This window comes from Pristiophorus japonicus, unplaced genomic scaffold (genome assembly GCF_044704955.1).
Source record: "Pristiophorus japonicus isolate sPriJap1 unplaced genomic scaffold, sPriJap1.hap1 HAP1_SCAFFOLD_307, whole genome shotgun sequence".
Lineage (NCBI taxonomy): Eukaryota > Metazoa > Chordata > Chondrichthyes > Pristiophoridae > Pristiophorus > Pristiophorus japonicus.
In genome coordinates this window covers 770,799-790,152 of record NW_027252857.1, presented here as the reverse complement: position 1 = coordinate 790,152, position 19,354 = coordinate 770,799, and the positions used below count along the sequence as shown (strand labels likewise).

Genomic DNA, 19,354 nt, shown 5'->3' with positions numbered 1-19,354 from the left:
GGAAAGATAGATTACGAAGGTAAACTTGCGCAAAACATAAAAACAGATCGTAAAAGCTTTTACAGATATATAAAACGGAAAAGAGTGACTAAAGTAAATGTTGGTCATTTAGAAGATGAGAAGGGGGATTTAATAATGGGAAATGTGGAAATGGCTGAGACCTTAAACAATTATTTTGCTTCGGTCTTCACAGTGGAAGACACAAAAACCATGCCAAAAATTGCTGGTCACAGGAATGTGGGAAGGGAGGACCTTGAGACAATCACTATCATTAGGGGGGTAGTGCTGGACAGGCTAATGGGACTCAAGGTAGACAAGTCCCCTGGTCCTGATGAAATGCATCCCAGGGTATTAAAAGAGATGGCGGAAGTTATAGCAGATGCATTCGTTATAATCTACCAAAATTCTCTGGACTCTGGGGAGGTACCAGCGGATTGGAAAGCAGCTAATGTAACGCCTCTGTTTAAAAAAGGGGGCAGACAAAAGGCAGGTAACTATAGTCCGGTTAGTTTAACATCTGTAGTGGGGAAAATGCTTGAAGCTATCATTCAGGAAGAAATAGCGGGACATCTAGATAGGAATAGTGCAATCAAGCAGACGCAACATGGATTCATGAAGGGGAAATCATGTTTAACTCATTTACTGGAATTCTTTGAGGATATAACGAGCATGGTGGATCGAGGTGTACCGATGGATGTGGTGTATTTAGATTTGCAAAAGGCATTCGATAAGGTGCCACACAAAAGGTTACTGCAGAAGATAAAGGTACGCGGGGTCAGAGGAAATGTATTAGCATGGATAGAGAATTGGCTGGCGAACAGAAAGCAGAGAGTCGGGATAAATGGATCCTTTTCTGGTTGGAAATCGATGGTTAGTGGTGTGCCACAGGGATCGGTGCTGGGACCACAACTGCTTACAATATACATCGATGACCTGGAAGAGGGGACAGAGTGTAGTGTAACAAAATTTGCAGATGACACAAAGATTAGTGGGAAAGCGGGTTGTGTAGAGGACACAGAGAGGCTGCAAAGAGATTTAGATAGGTTAAGCGAATGGGCTAAGGTTTGGCAGATGGAATACAATGTCGAAAAATGTGAGGTCATCCACCTTGGAAAAAAAAACAGTGAAAGGGAATATTATTTGACTGGGGAGAAATTACAACATGCTGCGGTGCAGAGGGACCTGGGGGTCCTTGTGCATGAATCCCAAAAAGTTAGTTTGCAGGTGCAGCAGGGAATCAGGAAGGCAAATGGAATGTTGGCCTTCATTGCGCGAGGGATGGAGTACAAAAGCAGGGAGGTCCTGCTGCAAATGTATAGGGTATTGGTGAGGCCGCACCTGGAGTACTGCGTGCAGTTTTGGTCACCTTACTTAAGGAAGGATATACTAGCTTTGGAGGGGGTACAGAGACGATTCACTAGGCTGATTCCGGAGATGAGAGGGTTACCTTATGATGATAGATTGAGTAGACTGGGTCTTTACGCGTTGGAGTTCAGAAGGATGAGAGGTGATCTTATAGAAACATTTAAAATAATGAAAGGGATAGACAAGATAGAGGCAGAGAGGTTGTTTCCACTGGTCGGGGAGACTAGAACTAGGGGGCACAGCCTCAAAATACGGGGGAGCCAATTTAAAACCGAGTTGAGAAGGAGTTTCTTCTCCCAGAGGGTTGTGAATCTGTGGAATTCTCTGCCTAAGGAAGCAGTTGAGCCTAGCTCATTGAATGTATTCAAGTCACATATAGATAGATTTTTAACCAATAAGGGAATTAAGCGTTACAGGGAGAGGGCGGGTAAGTGGAGCTGAGTCCACGGCCAGATCAGCCATGATCTTTTTGAATGGCGGAGCAGGCTTGAGGGGCTAGATGGCCTACTCCTGTTCCTAATTCTGTTGTTCTTATGTTCTTATGTGACTGTCCCATTGCCCGATATTGTACAGTGGGTCACAGTGAGTCTGTCCCATTGCCCTATTTCGTACTGTGGGTCACAGTGAGACTGTCCCATTGCCCTATATTGTATTGTGGGTCACAGTGAGTCTCCCATTGCCCTATTTCGTACTGTGGGTCACAGTGAGACTGTCCCATTGCCCTATATTGTACAGTGGGTCACAGTGAGTCTGTCCCATTGCCCTATATTGTACTGTGGGTCACAGTGAGTCTGTCCCATTGCCCTATATTGTACTGTGGGTCACAGTGAGTCTGTCCCATTGCCCTATATTGTACTGTGGGTCACAGTGAGTCTGTCCCATTGCCCTATATTGTACTGTGGGTCACAGTGAGACTGTGCTATTGCCCTATATTGTACTGTGGGTCACAGTGAGTCTCCCATTGCCCTATATTGTATGGGTGGGTCACAGTGAGTCTCCAATTGCCCTATATTGTATAGTGGGTCACAGTGAGTCTGTCCCATTGCCCTATATTGTACTGTGGGTCACAGTGAGACTGTCCCATTGCCCTATATTGTACTGTGGGTCACAGTGAGACTGTCCCATTGCCCTATATTGTACTGTGGGTCACAGTGAGTCTGTCCCATTGCCCTATATTGTATTGTGGGTCACAGTGAGTCTGTCCCATTGCCCTATATTGTATTGTGGGTCACAGTGAGACTGTCCCATTGCCCTATATTGTATTGTGGGTCACAGTGAGACTGTCCCATTGCCCTATATTGTATTGTGGGTCACAGTGAGTCTGTCCCATTGCCCTATATTGTACTGTGGGTCACAGTGAGACTGTCCCATTGCCCTATATTGTACTGTGGGTCACAGTGAGACTGTCCCATTGCCCTATATTGTATTGTGGGTCACAGTGAGTCTCCCATTGCCCTATATTGTATTGTGGGTCACAGTGAGACTGTCCCATTGCCCTATATTGTATTGTGGGTCACAGTGAGACTGTCCCATTGCCCTATATTGTACTGTGGGTCACAGTGAGACTGTCCCATTGCCCTATATTGTATTGTGGGTCACAGTGAGTCTCCCATTGCCCTATATTGTATTGTGGGTCACAGTGAGACTGTCCCATTGCCCTATATTGTACTGTGGGTCACAGTGAGTCTAACATTGCCCTATATTGTACAGTGGGTCACAGTGAATCTGTCCCATTGCCCTATATTGTATTGTGGGTCACAGTGAGACTGTCCCATTGCCCTATATTGTATTGTGGGTCACAGTGAGACTGTCCCATTGCCCTATATTGTATTGTGGGTCACAGTGAGACTATCCCATTGCCCTATATTGTACTGTGGGTCACAGTGAGACTGCCCCATTGCCCTATATTGTACTGTGGGTCACAGTGAGACTGTCCCATTGCCCTATATTGTACTGTGGGTCACAGTGAGTCTCCCATTGCCCTATATTGTACAGTGGGTCACAGTGAGTCTGTCCCATTGCCCTATATTGTACAGTGGGTCACAGTGAGTCTCCCATTGCCCTATATTGTACAGTGGGTCACAGTGAGTCTGTCCCATTGCCCTATATTGTATTGTGGGTCACAGTGCGACTGTCCCATTGCCCTATATTGTACTGTGGGTCACAGTGAGACTGTCCCATTGCCCTATATTGTACTGTGGGTTACAGTGAGACTGTCCCATTGCCCTATATTGTACTGTGGGTCACAGTGAGTCTGTCCCATTGCCCTATATTGTATTGTGGGTCACAGTGCGACTGTCCCATTGCCCTATATTGTATTGTGGGTTACAGTGAGACTGTCCCATTGCCCTATATTGTACAGTGGGTCACAGTGAGACTGTCCCATTGCCCTATATTGTATTGTGGGTTACAGTGAGACTGTCCCATTGCCCTATATTGTACTGTGGGTTACAGTGAGACTGTCCCATTGCCCTATATTGTACTGTGGGTCACAGTGAGTCTGTCCCATTGCCTAGTTTTCATTTAAAGAGAAAGACAAAAGAAATATCTCACATGTCTACAGCATATTTTACCACATGGAGCGTCCGAACGCGCTTTACAGCCAATGATGTAATTTTGAAATTATTAGTAATAAAATAGTGCTGGAGAAACGAATGGGACTGAAGGCAGATAAATCCCCAGGGCCTGATGATCTGCATCCCAGAGTACTAAAGGAGGTAGCCATGGAAATAGTGGATGCATTGGTTGTCATCTTCCAAAATTCTATAGAATATCGAACAGTTCCTTCAGATTGAGGTTGGCAAATTTAACCCCATTATTTAAAAAAGGAGGGAGAGAGTAAACAGGGAACTACAGACCGGTTAGCCTGACATCAGGAGTAGGGAAAATACTGGAGTCTATTATGTAGGATGTGATAATGGGACACTTAGATAATATCAACAGGATTAAACAAAGTCTACATGGATTTATGAAAGGAAAATCATGTTTGACAAACCTACTGGAGTTTTTTGAGGATGTAATTGATAGAATAGATAAGGGAGAACCAGTGGATGTAGTGTATTTGTATTTTCAGAAGGCCTTTGATAAAGTCCCACATAAGAGGTTAGTGTTAGGGTTAGGGTTACCCTAGCCCGAAATGCAAAATTACAGCACATAGGATTGGGGGTAATGTATTGGCATGGATTGAAAATTGGTTAACTGACAGGAAACAGAGAGTGGGAATAAACGGATCTTTTTCGGGGTGGCGGGCAGTGACTAGTGGGGTACCATAGAGATCAGTGCTTGGGCCCCAGCTATTCACAATATATATAAATGATTTGGATGAGGGAACCAAATGTAATATTCCCAAGTTTGCTGACGACACAAAACTAGGTTGGATTGTGAGTTGTGAGGAGGATGCAAAGACACTGCAAGGTGATTTAGATAGGTTGAGTGAGTGGGCAAACACATGGCAGATGCAGTATAACGTGGATAAATGTGAAGTTATCCACTTTGGTAAGAAAAACGTAAGGACAAAGTATTATTTAAATGGTGATAGTTTGGGAAGTGTCGATGTACAGAGGGACCTGGGTGTCCTTGTACACCAGTCATTGAAAGCAACCATGGTGCAGCAAGCAGTTAGGGGCAAATGGTATGTTGGCCTTCATTGCAAGAGGGTTTGAGTACAGGAGCAAGGATTTCTTACTCCAGTTACACAGGGCCTTGGTGAGACCGCACCTGGAGTATTGTGTGCAGTGTCGGTCTCCTTACCTAAGGAAGGATATACTTGCCACAGAGGGAGTGCAGCGAAGGTTCACCAGACTGATTCCTGGGATGGCAGGACTGTGGTATGAGGAGAGATTGGGTCGACTGGGCCTGTATTCACTGGAGTTTAGAAGAATGAGAGGGGATCTCATTGAAAGGTATAAAATTCTGACGGGGTTGGACAGACTGGATGTTTCCCCGGGGTTGGGAAGTCTAGAACAAGAGATCACAGTCTCAGGATACAGGGGAGGAAATTTAGGACTGAGATGAGGGTGGTGAACCTGTGGAATTCTCTACCACAGAAGGCTGTGGAGGCCAAGTCACTGAATATATTTAAGAGGGAGATAGATAGATTTCTAGATATAAAAGGCATCAAGGGGTATGGGGAAAAAGCGGGAATATGGTGAGATAGAAGATCAGCCAGGATCATATTGAATGGTGGTGCAGGCTCGAAGGGCCGAATGGCCTACAACTGCCCCTATTGTCTATGTTTCTATGAAATGTAGTCACTGCGGTAATATTACTGTTTACAAAATGTTATTTTTAAAACAGAAAATATTTCACTCTGGGGACAATGACGATCAGCTGGACTTCGAAGAGTTTACCACCTACCTCCGAAACCACGAGAAGAAGCTTAAACTGGCCTTCAAGAGTTTGGATAAAAATAATGATGGTGGGTGCAACCAAATCTCACTGCAAATGGAAAAACCCACCAAGTTAATGCGGCTGTACGCACACAGACACTGCGGAGAATGGGGGTACACCAGGGTTCTGTACCCGCAGTCCTGTGCAGTGTATCACATACTGTACCCGCAGTCCTGTGCAGTGTATCGCATACTGTACCCGCAGTCCTGTGCAGTGTATCGCATACTGTACCCGCAGTCCTGTGCAGTGTATCGCATACTGTACCCGCAGTCCTGTGCAGTGTATCGCATACTGTACCCGCAGTCCTGTGCAGTGTATCGCATACTGTACCCGCAGTCCTGTGCAGTGTTTCGCATACTGTATCCGCAGTCCTGTGCAGTGTATCGCATACTGTATCCGCAGTCCTGTGCAGTGTATCGCATACTGTACCCGCAGTCCTGTGCAGTGTATCGCATACTGTACCCGCAGTCCTGTGCAGTGTTTCGCATACTGTATCCGCAGTCCTGTACAGTGTATCGCATACTGTACCCGCAGTCCTGTGCAGTGTATCGCATACTGTACCCACAGTCCTGTGCAGTGTATCGCATACTGTACCCGCAGTCCTGTGCAGTGTATCGCATACTGTACCCGCAGTCCTGTGCAGTGTATCGCAAACTATATCCACAGTCCTGTGCAGTGTATCACATACTGTACCCGCAGTCCTGTGCAGTGTATCGCATACTGTATCCGCAGTCCTGTGCAGTGTATCACATACTGTATCCGCAGTCCTGTGCAGTGTATCGCATACTGTATCCGCAGTCCTGTGCAGTGTATCGCATACTGTATCCGCAGTCCTGTGCAGTGTATCACATACTGTACCCGCAGTCCTGTGCAGTGTATCACATACTGTACCCGCAGTCCTGTGCAGTGTATCGCATACTGTACCCGCAGTCCTGTGCAGTGTGTCATAGAAACATAGAAAATAGGTGCAGGAGTAGGCCATTCGGCCCTTCGAGCCTGCACCACCATCAATAAGATCATGGCTAATCATTCACCTCAGTACCCCTTTCCTGCTTTCTCTCCATACCCCTTGATCCCCTTAGCTGTAAGGGCCACATCTAACTCCCTCTTGTATACATCTAACGAACTGGCCTCAACAACTTTCTGTGGTAGAGAATTCCACAAGTTAACAACTCTCTGCATGAAGAAGTTTCTCCTCATCTCGGTCCTAAATGGCCTACCCCTTATCCTATGACTGTGTCCCCTGGTTCTGGACTTCACCAACATCGGGAACATTCTTCCTGCATCTACCCTGTTCAGTCCCGTCAGAATTTTATATGTTTCGATGAGATCCCCTCTCATCCTTCTAAATTCCAGTGAATATAAGCCTTGTCGATCCAGTCTCTCCTCATATGTCAGTCCCGCCATCCCGGGAATCAGTCTGGTGAACCTTCGCTGCACTCCCTCAATAGCAAGAACGTCCTTCCTCAGATTAGGAGACCAAAACTGAACACAATATTCCAGGTGAGGCCTCACCAAGGCCCTGTACAACTGCAGTAAGACCTTCCTGCTCCTATACTCAAATCCCCTAGCTATGAAGGCCAACATGCCATTTGCCTTCTTCACCGCCTGCTGTACCTGCATGCCAACCTTCAATGACTGATGAACCATGACACCCAGGTCTCATTGCACCTCCCCTTTTCCTAATCTGCCGCCATTCAGATAATATTCTGCCTTCGTGTTTTTTCCCCCAAAGTGGATAACCTCACATTTATCCACATTATACTGCAACTGCCATGCATTTGCCCACTCACCTAACCTGTCCAAGTCACCCTGCAGACTATTAGCATCCTCCTCACAGCTCACACCGCCACCCAGCTTAGTGTCATCTGCAAACTTGGAGATATTACACTCAATTCCTTCATCTAAATCATTAATGTATATTGTAAATAGCTGGGGTCCCAGCACTGAGCCCTGCGGCACCCCACTAGTCACTGCCTGCCATTCTGAAAAGGACCCATTTATCCCGACTCTCTGCTTCCTGTCTGCCAACCAGTTCTCAATCCGCGTCAGTATATTACCCCCAATACCATGTGCTTTAATTTTGCACATCAATCTCTTGTGTGGGACCTTGACAAAAGCCTTTTGAAAGTCCAAATACACCACATCCACTGGTTCTCCCTTGTCCACTCTACCAGTTACATCCTCAAAAAATTTTAGAAGATTTGTCAAACATGATTTCCCTTTCATAAATCCATGCTGACTTGGACCGATCCTGTCACTGCTTTCCAAATGTGTTGCTATTTCATCTTTAATAATTGATTCCAACATTTTCCCCACTACTGATGTCAGGCTAACTGGTCTATAATTACCTGTTTTCTCTCTCCCTCCTTTTTTAAAAAGTGGTGTTACATTAGCTACCCTCCAGTCCATAGGAACTGATCCAGAGTCGATAAACTTTTGGAAAATGATCACCAATGCATCCACTATTTCTAGGGCCACTGCCTTAAGTACTCTGGGATGCAGACTATCAGGCCCTGGGGATTTATCGGCCTTCAATCCCATCAATTTCCCCAACACAATTTCCCACCTAATAAGGATTTCCTTCAGTTCCTCCTTCTCACTAGACCCTCGGTCCCCTAGTATTTCTGGAAGGTTATTTCCTTCGTGAAAACAGAACCAACGTATTTCTTTAACTGGTCTGCCATTTCTTTGTTCCCCATTATAAATTCACCTGAATCTGACTGCAAGGGACCTACGTTTGTCTTCACTAATCTTTTTCTCTTCACATATGTATAAAAGCTTTTGCAGTCACTTTTTATGTTCCAAGCAAGCTTCCTCTCGTACTCTATTTTGCCTCTCCGAATTAAACCATTTGTCCTCCTCTGCTGAATTCTAAATTTCTCCCAGTCCTCAGGTTTGCTGCTTTTTCTGGCCAATTTATATGCCTCTTCCTTGGATTTAACACTATCCTTAATTTCCCTTGTTAGCCATGGTTGAACCACCTTCCCCGTTTTATTTTTACTCCAGACAGAGATGTACAATTGTTGAAGTTCATCCATGTGATCTTTAAATGTTTGCCATTGCCTATCCACCGTCAATCCTTTAAGTATCATTTGCCAGTCTATTCTAGCCAATTCATGTCTCATATCATCGAAGTTATCTTTCCTTAAGTTCAGGACCCTAGTCTCTGAATTAACTGTGTCACTCTCCATCCTAATAAAGAATTCTACCATATTATGGTCACTCTTCCCCAAGGGGCCTCGCACAACAAGATTGCTAATTAGTCCTTTCTCATTACACATCACCCAGTCTCGGATGGCCATCCCTCTAGTTGGTTCCTCAACATATTGGTCTAGAAAACCATCCCTAATACACTCCAGGAAATCCTTCTCCACCGCATTGCTACCAGTTTGGTTAGCCCAATCTATATGTAGATTAAAGTCGCCCATGATAACTGCTGTACCTTTATTGCATGCATCCCTAATTTCTTGTTTGATGCTGTCCCTAGCTTCACTACTACTGTTTGGTGGTCTGTACACAACTCCCACGAGCATTTTCTGCCCTTTGGTATTCCGTAGCTCCACCCATACCGATTCCACATCATCCAAGCTAATGTCCTTCCTTACTATTGCATTAATTTCCTCTTTAACCAGCAACGCCACCCCACCTCCTTTTCCTTTCTGTCTATCCTTCCTAAATGTTGAATACCCCTGGATGTTGAGTTCCCAGCCTTGGTCACCCTGGAGCCATGTCTCCGTGATGCTAATTACATCATATCTGTTAACTGCTATCTGCACAGTTAATTCGTCCACCTTATTACGAATACTCCTCGCATTGAGGCACAGAGCCTTCAGGCTTGTCTTTTTAACCCACTTTGCCCCTTTAGAATTTTGCTGTAATGTGGCCCTTTTTGTTTCTTGCCTTGGGTTTCTCTGCCCTCCACTTTTACTTTTTTTCTTTCTATCTTTTGCTTCTGCCCCCATTCTACTTCCCTCTGTCTCCCTGCATAGGTTCCCATCCCCCTGCCATATTAGTTTAACCCCTCCCCAACAGCACTAGCAAACACTCCGCCTCGGACATTGGTTCCGGTCTTGCCCAGGTGCAGACCGTCCGGTTTGTACTGGTCCCACCTCCCCCAGAACCAGTTCCAATGTCCCAGGATGCTGTACTCAGTCCTGCGCAGTGTATCGCATGCTGTACCCGCAGTCTTGTGCAGTGTATCGCATGCTGTACCCGCAGTCCTGTGCAGTGTATCGCATGCTGTACCTGCAGTCCTGCGGAGTGTGTCGCATGCTGTACCTGCAGTCCTGTGCAGTGTATCGCATGCTGTACCTGCAGTCCTGCGGAGTGTGTCGCATGCTGTACCTGCAGTCCTGTGCAGTGTATCGCATGCTGTACCTGCAGTCCTGTGCAGTGTATCGCATGCTGTACCCGCAGTCCTGTGCAGTGTATTGCATACTGTACCTGCAGTCCTGCGGAGTGTGTCGCATGCTGTACCCGCAGTCCTGTGCAGTGTATCGTATGCTGTACCCGCAGTCCTGTGCAGTGTATCGCATGCTGTACCTGCAGTCCTGCGGAGTATATCGCATGCTGTACCTGCAGTCCTGCGGAGTGTATCTCATGCTGTACCCGCAGTCCTGTGCAGTGTATCGCATGCTGTACTCTCAGTCCTGCGGAGTCTCGTCATAGAGTCATTACGGCACAGAAGGAGGCCATTTGTCCCATCGAGTCTATGCTGCTCTCTGTAGAGCAATCCACTCCGTCCCATTCTCCCGCTCTATCCCCGGAGCCCTGCAAGTTTATCTCCCTCCAGTGCTGATCCAATTTCTTTTTGAAATCATTGATGGTCTCTGCTTCCACCGCCCTCGTCGGCAGTGAGTTCCAGGTCATTACCACTCGCTGCCTGAAATAGTTTTCCCTCACATCCCCCTGTATCTCCTGCCCCAAAACCTGAAGTCTGTGTCCCCGAGTCCTTGTACCATCAACTAATGGGAACAGCTTTTCCCCGTCTACCTTCCCCGTCATAATCTTAACCCCTCGATCAATTCTCCCCTCAACCTGCTTTTCTCCAAGGAGAACAACCCCAGTGAGTAATTCCAACCTTCCTGTTGTTCGGGGCTTTTAAATGGAATGTTGTTTAACTTTAGGGAAGATTGACGCTGGAGAAATTGTCGAGTCTCTGAAATCGCTGGGAATGAACATTGATCTTCACAAAGCAAAAAAGATTCTTCAGAGGTGAGCAAATGTGAAGGTTATCGCTCTGACTGTGGACTTTGTGTGTGCTTTGCATGAGGCAGAAACACACCTTTATTCAAATCGTTGTTAACTCTTATCTTCAAATGTCAAAAGGTTGTTATTACTCATTCCAGGATGTGGGCCTCGCTGGCAAGGCCAGTGTTTATTGCCCATCCCGATATCCCAGAGAAGGTGGGGGTGAGCTGCCTTGAACTGCTTCAGTGCATGTGCTTTATAGAACCACAGAATCTCACAGGAGGAGGCCATTCCTGTGCCGGCTCTGTGACAGAGCGATCCCATCAGTCCCACTCCCCGCTCTTTCCCCACAGCCCGGAAAATCTTTCCCCTTCAGGCAGAGTCAGCATGGATTTATGAAGGGGAAGTCATGTTTGACAAATTTGCTGGAATTCTTTGAGGATGTAATGAACAGGGTGGATAAAGGGGAACCAGTGGATGTGGTGTATTTGGATTTCCAGAAGGCATTTAACATGGTGCCACATAGAAAATAGGTGCAGGAGTAGGCCATTCGGCCCTTCGAGCCTGCACCACCATTCAATAAGTTCATAGCTGAACATGAAACTTCAGGTTACTGCACAAGATAAAAGTTCACGGGGTTGGGGGTAATATATCAGCATGGATAGAGGATTGGCTAACTAACAGAAAACAGAGAGTCGGGATAAATGGTTCATTCTCTGGTTGGCAACCAGTAACTAGTGGTGTGCCGCAGGGATCAGTGCTGGGACCCCAACTATTTACAATCTATATTAACGACTTGGAAGAAGGGACTGAGTGTAATGTAGCCAAGTTTGCTGACAATACAAAGATGGGAGGAAAAGCAATGTGTGAGGAGGACACAAAAAATCTGCAAAAGGACATAGACAGGTTAAGTGAATGGGCAAAAATTTGGCAAATGGATTATAATGTGGGAAAGTGTGAGGTCATGCACTTTGGCAGAAAAAAATCAAAGAGCAAGTTATTATTTAAATGGAGAAAGATTGCAAAGTGCTGCAGTACAGCGGGAGCTGGGGGTACTTGTGCATGAAACACAAAAGGATAGTATGCAGGTACAGCAAGTGATCAGGAAGGCTAGTGGTATCTTGGCCGTTATTGCAAAGGGGATGGAGTATAAAAGCAGGGAAGTCTTGCTACAGTTATACAGGGTATTGGTGAGGCCACACCTGGAATACTGCGTGCAGTTTTGGTTTCCATATTTATGAAAGGATATACTTGCTTTGGAGGCAGTTCAGAGAAGGTTCACTCGGTTGATTCTGGGGATGAGGGGGTTGAGTTATGAAGAACAGTTGAGGAGGTTGGGCCTCTACTCATTGGAATTCAGAAGAATGAGAGGTGATCTTATCGAAACATATAAGATTATGAGGGGGCTTGACAAGGTGGATGCAGAGAGGATTCGCTACCTCAGAGAGCTGTGGAAGCTGGGACATTGAATAAATTTAAGACAGAAATAGACAGTTTCTTAAACGATAAGGGATTATGGGGAGCGGGCAGGGAAGTGGAGCTGAGTCCATGATTGGATCAGCCATGATCTTATTAAATGGCGGAGCAGGCTCGAGGGGCCGTATGGCCGACTCCTGCTCCTATTTCTTATGTTCTTATGTTCTAAGCCATCAGGTCCAGGGGACTTGTCCACCTTTAGTCCCATTATTTTACCAAGTACTACTTCATTAGTGATAGTGATTGTATTAAGTTCCTCCCTCCCTATAGCCCCCTGATTATCCGCTATTGGGATGTTTTTAGTGTCTTCTACCGTGAAGACCGATACAAAATATTTGTTCAACGTCTCTGCCATTTCCCTGTTCCCCATTATTAATTCCCCAATCTCATCCTCCAGGGGACCAACATTTACTTTAGACTCTCTTTTCCTTTTTATGTACCTGTAGAAACTCTTACTGTCTGTTTTTATATTTCATGTTAGTTTACTTTCATAATCTATCTTCCTTCTCATAAACATTTTTTTGATGTTCTTTGCTGGTTTTTAAAAGTTTCCCAATCCTCTGGCCTCCCACTGGTCTTGGTCACTTTGTATGCCCTTGTTTTCAATTTGATACCATCCCTTATTTCCTTAGTTAGCCACGGATGGTTATCCCTTCTCTTAGTCTTTCCTTCTCATTGGGATATATTTTTGTTGCGAGTTATGAAATATCTCCTTAAATGTTTGCCACTGCTCATCAACCGTCCCATACTTTAATCTATTTTCCCAGTCCACTTTATCCAACTCTGCCCTCATACCTTTGTAGTCTCCTTTGTTTAAGCTTAAGACACTGGTTTGAGATCCAACTTTCTCACCCTCTAACTGAATTTGAAATTCAACCATGTTATGGTCACTCATTCCTAGAGAATCCTTTACAAGGAGATCATTTATTAATCCTGTCTCATTACACAGTACCAGATCTAAGATAGCCTGCTCTCTGGTTGGTTCTGCAACGTACTGTTCAAGGAAACTATCCCGGATACACTGTATGAACTCTTCCTCAAGGCTACCCTGGCCAATTTGCTTTGCCCAATCAATATGAAGGTTAAAATCGGCCATGATTATTGCTGTTCCTTTATTACAAGCTTTCATTATTTCTTAATTTATACTCCGTTCAACAGAGTTGCTACTGTTAGGGGCCTATAGACTACGCCCACCAGTGACTTCTTCCCCTTATTATTCCTTATCTCCACCCAAACTGATTCTACATCTTGATCTTCTGAGCCAATATCATTTCTCACTACTGCACCGATCCCATCCTTTATTAACAGAGCTACCCCACCTCCTTTCCCTTTCTGTCTGTTCTTCCGCGTTGTCAAATACCTCTGAATATTTAGTTCCCAGCCTTGGTCACCTTGCGACCACGTCTCTGTAATGGCTCAGATCAGACCCATTTGTATTTATTTGTGCCGTCAACTCATCTATCTTGTTACGAATGCTGCGTGCATTCAGATAAAGAGCTTTTAAATGTGTTTTTACCATATTTTCCTACTTTGACCCTACTTTCTGATTCACCTTTATGTTTATACATTCTGTCCCTTCCTGTCACGCTCTGGTTATCATTTCCCCCAGTGCTACTCTGCTCTATTGCCTTCACCTTATTCTTTGACTTTTTACATTTTTGCTCATCTGAATCCTCTGTGCACTAATTGGCTGCCGCGTTTCTTACATTACAACAGTGACTACACTTCAAAAGTACTTCATTGGCTGTGAAGCGCTTTGCGACGTCTGGTGGTTGTGAAAGGAGCTATATAAATGCAAGTCTTTCTTTTTATTTTCTCTGCTCATCTGCGCTTTTCAAAATCGTGCCAGTTATAGTTTACTGTGTTTCCACATTAGTTCTCCCAAAGTGCATCATCTCACACTTGTCCACATTGAATCCCATCGGCCGAGCTTCCGTCCATTTCACCATCCTGTCTGTCATCCTGAAGTCTACAACTTTCCTCATCAGGATCTACTACTTTACCAATTTTTGTAAAGATCAGCCATGATCTTATTGAATGGCGGAGCGCTCGAGGGGCTGAATGGCCCACTGCTCCTATTCCTTATGTACCATCTACAAACGTTATAATACTGCTCACCACACCCGAGTCGATGGTTTATGGACTCAAAACTGACCCTTGGGGAACAGCACCTCGCAGTCTGAACTACATCCTCTACCACCCTCTGCCTCTTGTCACTGAGATCATTCTGTGTCCACACCATCACTTCCCCTTCCACAACTTCTTCATAAGCCTCCTGTCACACACTTTGTCCAATACCTTCTGAAAGTCCATATTACATCATCATCATAGGCAGTCATTAAAATGAGTCCTTAGGTGACTGAACAGTCCAATACGAGAGCCACAGTCCCTGTCACAGGGGGGACAGACAGTGGTTGAGGGAAGGGGTGGGTGGGACTGGTTTGCCGCACGCTCCTTCCGCTGCTTGGTTTCTGCATGCTCTCGGCGATGAGACTCGAGGTGCTCAGCGCCCTCCCGGATGCACTTCCTCCACTTAGGGCGGTCTTTGGCCAGGGACTCCCAGGTGTCGGTGGGGATGTTGCACTTTATCAGGGAGGCTTTGAGGGTGTCCCTGTAACGTTTCCTCTACCCACCTGGGGCTCGCCTGCCGTGTAGGAGTTCTGAGTAGAGCGCTTGCTTTGGGAGTCTTGTGTCGGGCATGTGAACAATGTGGCCTGCCCAGCGGAGCTGGTCGAGTGTGGTCAGTGCTTCGATGCTGGGGATGTTGGCCTGGTCGAGGACACTGATGTTGGTGCGTCTGTCCTCCCGGGGGATTTGTAGGATCTTGTGGAGACATCGTTGATGGTATTTCTCCAGCGACTTGAGGTGTCTACTGTACATGGTCCATGTTTCTGAGCCATACAGGAGGGCGGGTATCACTACAGACCATGAGATTGTTGGTAGATTTGAGGGCCTGGTCTTCAAACATTCTTTTCCTCAGGCGGCCGAAGGCTGCACTGGCGCACTGGAGGCGGTGTTGGATCACATCGTCAATGTCTGCTCTTGTTGATAAGAGGCTCCCGAGATATGGGAAATGGTCCACGGTGTCCAGGGTCACGCCGGGGATCTTGATGACTGGAGGGCAGTGCTGTGCGGTGAGGACAGGCTGGTGGAGGACCTTTGTCTTACTGATGTTTAGCATAAGGCCCATGCTTTCGTACGCCTCAGTAAATACATCGACTATATCCTGGAGTTCAGCCTCGTATGTACACAGACGCAGGCTGTCGCTGGATGACCGAGGTTGGGGTGGTCTTGGACCTGGCCATACTCCATAGAGGTACATAGGATATACGGCACAGTAACAGGCCATTCGCTGGAGGGTTGCTGCATTATATATGATCGGAGGTGGTCTGTTGCTCTGCTTGCTAGAACTGTAAATTTCAGGGTGTTATTTATCGAGATTTAGAGGTTAATGTAACTCTGTCAAGCAGCATATTGTTAGGATGCAGAAGGTGGAGAGAGTGGAGGTCTCTGACCCACTGTTTGGTCTTTTATGCAGCATGGATGAAGATGGGACGATGACAGTGGACTGGAATGAATGGCGGGATCATTTCCTGTTCAATCCAGCAACAAACATCCAAGAAATCATCCATTTCTGGAAACATTCATCGGTGAGCACTGGGAGCCTACACTTCCTGTTTGTACAGCGATGTGTCACCGCACAACACCACCCGGGGCGGGGTCAGGACCTGGTCAGCGGGTCGGGGTCAGCGGGTCAGGGCCGGATCGTCATGGCGGGGTCAGTGCGCCAGGGTGGGGTCAGTGGGTCGAGGTGGGGTCGTCGGTACGGGGTCAGCTGGTCAGGGCGGGGTCAGCGGGTTGGAGCGGGATCAGCAGGTCGGGGAGGGGTCAGTGGGTCGGGGCGGGGTCAGCGGATCGGAGTGGGGTCAGCGGGTCGGGGCGGGGTCAGCAGGTCATGGAGGGGTCAGCGGGTCAGGGAGGGGTCAGCGGGTCGGGGCGGGGTCAGTGGGTCGAGGTGGGTTCGTCGTGGCGGGGTTAGTGGGCGGGGTCAGTGTGTTCTGAACAAGTCGGGACGGAGTCAGTGGGTCGGGCGGGGTCAGCGGATCGGAGTGGGGTCAGCGGGTTGGGGCGGGGTCAACAGGTCAGGGAGGGGTCAACAGGTCAGGGAGGGGTCAGCGGGTCGGGGAGGGGTCAGCGGGTCGGGGCGGGGTCAGCGGGTCGGAGTGGGGTCAGCGGGGCGGGGTCAGCGAGGGGTCAGTGGGCTGGGGCGGGGTCAGTGGGTCGGGGCGGGGTCAGCGGGTCCGGGTGGGGTCAGCGGGGTGGGGTCAGCGGGTCCGGGCGGGGTCAGCGGGTCGGGGTGGGTTCAGTGGGTCAGGGAGGGGTCAGCGGGTCGGTGGGTTCGTCGGGGCGGGGTCAGTGTGGGGTCAGCAAGTCGGGGCGGGGTCAGCAGAGTGGGGTCAGTGGGTTGGGGTGGGGTCAGCAGGGTGGGGTCAGTGGGTCAGGGCGGGGTCAGTGGGCGGGATCAGTGGGTCGGGGCGGGGTCAGGGAGGGGTCAGTGGGCCGGGGTGGGGTCAGCGGGTCGGGGTGGGGTCAGTGAGTCAGGGAGGGGTCGGTGGGTTCGTCGGGGCGGGGTCAGTAAGTCGGGGCGGGGTCAGCAGGGTGGGGTCAGTGGGTCGGGGCAGGGTCAGTGGGTCGGGGCGGGGTCAGCGGGTCGGGGCGGGGTCAGCGGGTCGGGGCTGGGTCAGGGAGGGGTCAGTGGGTCGGGGCGGGGTCAGTGGGTCAGGGAGGGGTCATTGGGCCGGGGCGGGGTCAGTGGGCGGGATCAGTGCGTCGGGGTGGGGTCAGTGGGCGGGATCAGTGGGTCGGGGCGGGGTCAGTGGGTCAGGGAGGGGTCAGTGGGCCGGGGCGGGATCAGTGGGTCGGGGCGGGGTCAGTGGGTCAGGGAGGGGTCAGTGGGTCGGGGCGGGGTCAGTAGGTCGGGGCGGGGTCAGTGGGCCGGGGCGGGGTCAGTGGGTCGGGGCGGGGTCAGTGGGTCGGGGCGGGGTCAGCGGGTCGGGGCGGGGTCAGGGCGGGGTCAGTGGGTCAGGGAGGGGTCAGTGGGCTGGGGCGGGGTCAGTGGGCCGGGGCGGGGTCAGTGGGTCAGGGAGGGGTCAGTGGGTCGGGGCGGGGTCAGGGCGGGGTCAGTGGGTCGGGGCGGGGTCAGTGGGCCGGGGCGGGGTCAGTGGGCGGGATCAGTGGGTCGGGGCGGGGTCAGTGGGCGGGGTCAGTGGGTCGGGGCGGGGTCAGTGGGCCGGGGCGGGGTCAGTGGGTCGGGGCGGGGTCAGTGGGTCAGGGAGGGGTCAGTGGGCCGGGGAGGGGTCAGTGGGCCGGGGCGGGGTCAGTGGGTCGGGGCGGGGTCAGTGGGTCGGGGTGGGGTCAGCGGGTCGGGGCGGGGTCAGGGCGGGGTCAGTGGGCCGGGGCGGGGTCAGTGGGTCAGGGAGGGGTCAGTGGGCCGGGGCGGGGTCAGGGCGGGGTCAGTGGGTCGGGGCGGGGTCAGTGGGTCAGGGAGGGGTCAGTGGGTCAGGGAGGGGTCAGTGGGTCGGGGCGGGGTCAGTGGGTCAGTGGGTCAGGGAGGGGTCAGTGGGCCGGGGCGGGGTCAGGGCGGGGTCAGTATCGGGGGAACGCCATGGGCTGTGTATGAAAGTGACTGCCAGAAGCAGACACGGTGATGTATCTGTCAGTCGCTGTGCTGCAATCCTTTATACATGTGCTGCTTCACTTTGCACCCCCAGGTTTTGGACATCGGTGACAGTCTGACCATTCCTGACGAGTTCACAGAGGAGGAGAGGAAGTCGGGCATGTGGTGGAGACAGCTGCTGTCTGGGGCAATGGCCGGTGCTGTGTCCCGCACTGGGACTGCTCCCCTCGACAGAATGAAAGTCCTGATGCAGGTACGTCCTGCAATACGATGCAGTGTCCTGTTGTGCAGGGCTCCTCTGCTGCTCTCTGCATTCTGTAACAGCACAAAGCAAAGCCTACATTGTTGGCGATAGATATTAACCGACTCGCTTTGTGACATCCATCTCTAGACCTTTTATGCAAGAACTATAGAGTAGTGATAATGGGGGACTTCAACTATCCGAATATAAACTGGGATAGTAGTGTAAAGGGCAGAGAGGGGGGAGAATTTCTGAAGTGTGTTCAGGAGACTGTCTGGATCAGTACGTTTCTGGCCCAAGGGGAAGGGGGCATTGCTGGATCTGGTTCTGGGGAATAAGGTGGGTCGTGGACCAAGTGTCAGTAGGGGAACATTTGGGGAACAGTGATCATAGTATCATAAGGTTTAGATTAACTCTGGAAAAGGACAGGGAGCAATCCAGAGTAAAAATACTTCACTGGGGCAAGTCCAATTTCAGTGGGATGAGAGTGGATCTGGCCCGGGTAAATTGGAATCAAAGATTGACCAGTAAAACTGTAGTGGAACAAAGGGCTGCCTTTAAAGAGGAGAATGTTGGGGTATAGTCGATGTACATTCCCTCGAGGGGGAAAGGTAGGGTAACTAAAGTCAGGGCTCCCTGGATGATGAAAGAGATAGAGGGGAAGCTGAGGCAGGAAAAGAGCGTGTATGACAGATGCCAGGTCGAGAACACATTTCAGAATCAGGGAGAATATTGAAAGTTCAGAGGGGAAGTCAAAGGGAAATCAGAGGGGCAAAGAGAGGGGGTGAGAATAGACTGGCAGCCAACATAAAAGGCCATCCAGAATCCTTTGACAGATATATAAATAGTAAACGGGCAGTGAGGGGGGGTGGGGCCGATTGGGGACCGAAACCTACGCATGGAGGCAGAGGGTGCGCTGGGGTACTAAATCAGCACTTTGTATCTGTCTTCAAGGAAGAGGAGGTAGAGGAGACACTGGATGGGAATAAAAATTGATAAACATAAGAACATAA

General features: G+C 49.1%; 1 protein-coding gene across 2 annotated transcripts in view; it reads left to right on the top strand.

Annotated features, from left to right (window-relative positions):
* LOC139249345 (mitochondrial adenyl nucleotide antiporter SLC25A24-like) overlaps positions 1-19,354 on the top strand; it is a 62,197-nt gene that overhangs the window by 18,235 nt on the left and 24,608 nt on the right. For both annotated transcript variants that reach the window (XM_070872326.1, XM_070872325.1), the window contains exons 2-5: positions 5,662-5,782; positions 10,884-10,971; positions 15,962-16,073; positions 18,195-18,353. In XM_070872326.1, the coding sequence (XP_070728427.1) occupies positions 5,662-5,782; positions 10,884-10,971; positions 15,962-16,073; positions 18,195-18,353 (480 nt within the window). The remainder of the gene's footprint in view (positions 1-5,661; positions 5,783-10,883; positions 10,972-15,961; positions 16,074-18,194; positions 18,354-19,354) is intronic.